General features: G+C 40.5%; 1 protein-coding gene across 1 annotated transcript in view; it reads right to left on the bottom strand.

Moving 5' to 3' along the window:
- Positions 1-1,494: 1,494 nt before the first annotated feature.
- Positions 1,495-6,378, bottom strand: part of LOC104964281 (E3 ubiquitin-protein ligase Itchy-like) — an 11,287-nt gene continuing 6,403 nt past the window's right edge. The window contains exons 11-21 of the mRNA XM_010793024.1: positions 5,955-6,024; positions 5,751-5,835; positions 5,089-5,217; positions 4,318-4,390; positions 4,074-4,145; positions 3,885-3,973; positions 3,580-3,739; positions 3,119-3,252; positions 2,453-2,593; positions 1,831-1,951; positions 1,495-1,680 (exon numbers count right to left, since the gene is read on the bottom strand). Of these exons, the coding sequence (XP_010791326.1) occupies positions 1,495-1,680; positions 1,831-1,951; positions 2,453-2,593; positions 3,119-3,252; positions 3,580-3,739; positions 3,885-3,973; positions 4,074-4,145; positions 4,318-4,390; positions 5,089-5,217; positions 5,751-5,835; positions 5,955-6,024 (1,260 nt within the window). The remainder of the gene's footprint in view (positions 1,681-1,830; positions 1,952-2,452; positions 2,594-3,118; positions 3,253-3,579; positions 3,740-3,884; positions 3,974-4,073; positions 4,146-4,317; positions 4,391-5,088; positions 5,218-5,750; positions 5,836-5,954; positions 6,025-6,378) is intronic.

Raw genomic sequence — 6,378 nt, 5'->3', positions numbered from 1 at the left:
CTCTGTCTGACAGTTAACCATTTCAATGTCTCCAGCATTTCAGTGACTCTGGTTCTGTAGGAGCACTGCAGTGCACATCGTGCTGCCTTATTTTGTGCTACTTCTAGTTTGTTTAAATCTTTTTCAGCAGCACTAGACCATATAACCAAACAATAATCAAGCTGCGACAGAACCATAGACTGGACAGAACCAAAGCATCCAAAACCTGTCTACTGACATCCATAGGCAAATATTTTACAATTATTTTTACAACTGACACACCCCTTCCCATTTTACATACAACATTATCAATTTGTTTAGACCAAGATAATTTATGATCCAGGGTTATACCTAGCAATTTTGTCTCCTTGACCTGTTCAATTTCAATATGGTTTAAATGTAGTTCACCTTTTAACTGATGATTTGATCCTATTAATAACGATTTTGTTTTTCCCGCATTAAGTACCAACTTATTATTTATGACCCACTCTGATATCAGTAGTAGATCTTTATTCATAACATTTGTCCACTCTCTTGTAGTTGATGTTGCATAATATATTGTTGAGTCATCTGCATACATTACAATTTTAGCTTTTTACTAACACTCTGTTCCCCAACTCATTTGGGAGGGATTACCCATCAGCCCCGGAGGGTAACGCTGCTTTTCCTCTGCACCCCCGGTCTGCACGTTGTTTCTCTTTCAGAAACACAGATGACTGTTTTTAAGGGATCACAGACACGCTGCAAACGGTGTCCGCCAAAAGTCGAGTCCAGTGTCTATGGAGTGTCATTTGTATTTGTTATAGTTTGGGAAGATTGAAAATCGGTAGGGAAAGTCAGCTAAGTCGGTAGGCGGTAGAAACATGTCAAAAGCGGTAGACTACCGCCCAAATCGGTAGGGTTGGCAGGTATGGGACGGTATTTCATTATCAGGGTCATTTGTTTTTGTATAACCTTGCTTCGTGCAAGTGACAATTGTTGTCGTCTTCTCTGTGAACGTTTTTTTCGCCGTTCTTCTGCCATTTTGAGATTTAATTTTCTAGTGGAAAGCTAACCAGGAAGTGTTTTAGCACACCACGTGACGCATCGGAACGAATCACGTTGTCAGAAATTGACACCAGCCAATGAGATTTCATTTCTTGTTTTAAGACCCCTTAGTACTTTCACGATTGGTTGCTGATACAAAGGAAATGACCATATTTGGATCTGATGAGATTGTGCAGGAGACACGTAGCTTTCCAACGATACAGCGGTCGCGGTACTTTATGTTACGTTAACTTTTGGTGAATTTAGGGGAAATCTACAGACGCAAATAGACAAACTATACACCTAAATGTGTATTTTGTACGTTTTCCTTCCAAAAGCCTGAAAGAAAACATGTTATGGAATCAAAATAGCACAAAATCTCAAAATTGACCAGTGCATGACAAACGATGTTTTTGCCTGCCGTGCTTCGCCTTAAAGGAAAATGAAATCTTGAGACAAACTGAGCTATAATTGTACGGTATAAGTCTCCTAAACCAAAAATAGATCAAAGAAGGAAGGAAATGGAATTAGTGTTATGATTTTCGAAACAGTGCAACTGCATGTACTGACCTGCCAGAACCAGAGGATCTGTTTGCTGCTGCGGGCGTAATGTCTGTAGATCGCGTTTCTCTGCCAGTCCACCAGGTCTATCTCCTGCATCCCACACAGCATCACCTACAGGCAAGAAGGAAGCCAGTTATTAGTGTGATGATAACTCAAATGCACATGATTTTACCCAGCAGAATAAACACTTTAAAAGACCAACACTAACCCAAACATAGAACTTTTGGTGTTCAGTAAATGTCTAAGTGTGGATTGCAGTACCTCTAACTCCTTGGCATCGAAGTATTGGAGGTACTGCTGGGGCAAAACTTCATTGAAGCCCTCAAAGAAGGCCTGAGTCTGCTCCTCCACCCCTCTGGATAGCCTCCACTCTGCCACCAGCCTGCGTACAGAAGATTAATACAACAAAGTCAAACATACCCAGTGCATGATTATTAATGGCTGCTTGCAAACAAGAAGGTTCAATTTTCTAAGGGTCAAATATCATGGTTGATCAAATAAAAAGCATTATAGCTTATCAGTCAATACAAAACACATTTGTTGTTATTGCTGCAGCAGATACTAAAGAATTGGTTGCGACCTGCGCAATACATGTGTGATAAAAGATCTCTTAAATACGTTTATCTATTTTGATTTAATTGGGCGTATACATGCTGTCATTTTACTGCTGTGTACAGTATGGATAATGAAGTTGGTTTATTATTGGCCTTTTCCCCTCTATTACAGATTACAGTGAAATAGGAGAACTGTAACACATACGATATTGTCAGATTTTCACTGTAGGAAAGTAAATCAGCAGGGATACGACTATCAGTGTTGTGTGTAACGTGTTGATGTGAATGCAGATATGGAAGTTGAAGACGGGTGGCGGAGGAGGGGGTACCTGATGTACTCCTCTTTATTTTCCTCAGTTACTTGGACGTTTCCTCCATCGGGCTTCAGCTCGTGGGTGGTGACCTCGCCCAGGATCTCCTTGTCCACAGAGAAGAACATTTCCAGTCCACACTCCTCTATGTTATTATCCCTGCAGAGCAAAGAGCGATTTTTATCATTAACAACAATTAAATCCACCTACCAGTCGCCGCATTTAAATGAATGCATTACGCTATATTTTGTTTGTGTACAAATCTGTCTTTGTAACAATTTGCACTAGGAGGCAGACTATTTCTTGTCCAGAGGCTGGTTTGGGCTGAGTAATAATCTTGCAACTCCTGGTGAAAATAGACAAATATCGTTTTGTTCTAACACATCCATTTTACAAATACTCGGCTCACCTCAAAAATAAATGTGGCAGGATCTACACATTATACTGGTATCACTCCAAATGTGTTGCAGTAAAGAAAATTGGGAAACTAATTAATGTTTTTTATAAATTACATTGTGTGTTCATACAAAAAAATCAACTATGACATATGTCCAATATGAAAACAGTTAATGGTACACTGCAGTACGTTTTGATATACATGCTGGCCTGTCCTTCCACTCCTCCTTATTACCACCATGTTCCCTTTAGGTCACACATTAGTAACTCTTGTATCCCCAGACCTACTTGATCCAGATGAGTGAGTTGTAAAACTCTGGATCTATGGACTCCAGGTCTTTGAGAGCCAGAGGTTTGTTCAGAATGCGCTTGTAGAAGGGCAGGGAGAATCCTGTGTCGATGAATTTGCCATGGAACAAAGCCTAGAAAGGACCAAAGCAGAACAGTCATGTGATCAAATGTATTAAAACAGCAGCCACATAAAAAAGAAAGAGATCTGATATTTAAAACTGTAAACTGTACGAGGAGACTGACTGTCATAAAATTAAGATCATCGAATATTTGAATTCCTTCCAGAGCAATAAGGCACATTTAAGAGCCAACATGACGGTTGTAAACAACATTGCGCCATCCTCATCATACGTATGTCACCTCACAAACATGGTCCATCTTGTTGGTCAAGGTAATTATGTCATTATATTAAGTTCCAATACTGAGTATTTAATTGTGTTGACAAATAGGGCAGGTACCATGGCAATGAAGCGTCCTATGAACTTGAAGTACTTGAGGTGATCAGGGTTGATGTAGGAGGCAGGGTTGATCTGCAGACAGTAGTTGTCCTTGCCGGCATACTCAAACAAACAGTACATGGGGTTCAGCACTTCATGAGAGAGCAAGAAGAACCATTCCCTGAAAATAAAAGAAATACATGAGAAACAAACAATTATTTACTGGTTATGCTGGTTGGTTTAAAAAAAAAAAAGAGCTACGATTGAGGTGAAAACACACCTCCTAATGGCGCGATTGCATAAAAACAAACTGCTGTTGACATTACCTGGCCACACCTCCGTAGTCCAAGCCTTCCTCTCCAGGGAAAATGATCCACAGTCTCCGCCTCAGATCTTGAGGGTGGAAGCTCATTATCTTCAGATGCAGAAAAGAATGTGTTACACACCTCAAACATTAAAAAGACAATAGAGTCAAAAGAACACACAGAGAACTGGATTTATTTGTTTTAAGTTACCTGTTGAAATGAATCCTCAAACAAGGTTTTCCGGGAGACGTTAATCTTAATGTGCTGAGGCATCGACAATTGCTGAGGCCGGGGAAAAAACACAACATACAAATTACATTTCTGCTTGCTTTTTACAGAAGTTAACATGAATTAAACATTAACTGTGAACTTTAATCTTTGCACATTCAATTACGAAAGACAGTACAAAGGAGAAGCATAAGGATGATAGCAAAACATTTGGTGCAGCACATACCTGACACCAGAACCTGAAGTACAGCACTTTGGCTTTGAAGTCCCTGACATAGGTTATCTGAGGTCCATTCTCACTGTGGAAAAGACCAGAAGAACCATTTTAAATGTCAATTGAACAAGCACATTCACTTACTGCATGCACATTTTGTGAGTTTATTCTCCTGCTGCTTAGGGAGGCTGTGATCATGCTTTTTATCACAATTGTAACGAGGATTATCCAATGTGTTATCAGTCATTTACCGTAATTTTCGGACTATAAGGCGCACCTGAATATAAGCCGCAGCAGCGGCATACCACTCTCGGTTCCACTTTTACTTTTGCGCGCTACCTGTCTCACTCTTTTCCGGCCTCCAGCTTTTCCTGCTGGAACCCGCCGCTTAAAGGTGGGGGTCCGCGGACCGGCCATAGAGCCCATAGAGTTAAAGGTGTTGGCCGTTAGCTGTAAAAATCCATAGATTAGCCGCACCGTTATATAAGCCGCAGCGTCGAAAAATAGGGAAAAAGGCGCGGCTTATAGTCCGGAAATTACGGTAATTGCATTGAACCTGCATTGATACCTATGTTTATGTTCAAATGAAATCAAAATGTATCTGTGTAGTATGAAAGGAGTTTGCAATTAGGGATAAATATGTCTATGTACATTAAATGCATCTTAATCTTAAGGCTACAGCTTGTGGACAAGTATCAAGTGTCTGGTTAAAAAGCGAGAGCTTCTCCAGTCATTTGTGTTTTTAACTAAAGCAAGTTAACTGCTAAATGTATAAGAACTTACAGTGAGGATTTCCCTGTGCGAGGGTCTATGTAGGTTGTGGTTCGCCTGTTGTGGTCTACAAAGTAGGGAATACCATCCACAGTGAACCGCATCTCCCATCCCTCTGGTAGGGGCTTGTCGTTCAGCAGCCTGAATAATACCAACAAAAAACAATTGTTAAAAAGATAAAGAAAAACGAAATGTAAATTGCAAGTGAATTTGAAAATACAAAAATGGCACTTATAAGCCTGACGATTTTTCCTTTGTGAACGCATTAGCAGCTTATTAATGAGTCAGTGTAAGCATCAAACCATCATGTTTGAAACCAAAAATATAGCTTTTACTTATCGTAAACTTTATACTTTCTATACAGTACCTCCACACCTCCAAGGATGTTTGCATGCATCTGCTGGTCACCTTATGACCTAAATAACCCTATAGTTATATTTCGCAGAAAAGATAAAAGTATTTTTTCTTACTCTAAAATTGATTTTAATTCCACTTATTCCTATATATGCCTATGCTTCTATCTATAAATATTTGTGCTGAGCAAATTGCTGACACATAAGCGCCTCCTACAGGCAATACAAGAAAACTACAGCCAAAGTAAGCAGGATCATTTATAGTCAGTATACAAATAGGTATCACAGTATCAAGATACACAGCCGTAGGCCCACACTCACCCCTGGGTCCTGGGGTCCTCCCACTGCGTTGTCCGAGTCGGGTGATGAACAAAATACACTCTGCCATTGGTGTCTGTTCTCTTCTCTGACATAAAAAATGAAAATGTTTCTTCAGTATGAAATCATTGCTCTGGATTCCCTAGGAACTTGTATTATAACAGCAACTCCAGCCAAAGTAAATGTGCAATGATAGGTGACATTTACCCCATCCATGAGGCAGAGGTCCCAGCGGGTCAAACTCTTTGTTGGCCGTCGCCGCCAGCTGGTCTTGGAGCTGAGCCAGAGAGAGACACGTTGTTAAAGTCTTAAAAAACATTAAAAAAAATGGCCTTTACCAGTTCCAGAGCCAACCATCGTTATTATTATACAGAGGAACCAACCTCCAATCTCGTTCAATGTTCAACAGGATAACTACATTAGACTTCAGGAACAGCAATAAGCTGTAAAGAAGTCAAACAGTGTTTCCTTTGCTGGGTTACGGCCCGTCCACACGGCGGCGTGCGTTGAAACTTCAACGCTTCTGCCCATTCACTTTGAATGGGGTGACGTCACGCTTTGCCAAACTGCATTGTGGGAGCGTCGCTTCGCTTTGCTCGCGTTGCTCCCTTCAAACGTTGAGCAATGTTCA

This window comes from Notothenia coriiceps, unplaced genomic scaffold (assembly GCF_000735185.1).
Source record: "Notothenia coriiceps isolate Sejong01 unplaced genomic scaffold, NC01 NC01_scaffold00037014, whole genome shotgun sequence".
Lineage (NCBI taxonomy): Eukaryota > Metazoa > Chordata > Actinopteri > Perciformes > Nototheniidae > Notothenia > Notothenia coriiceps.
Note: the sequence above shows the minus strand (reverse complement) of the source record. Positions and strands in the feature narration are given on the sequence as shown.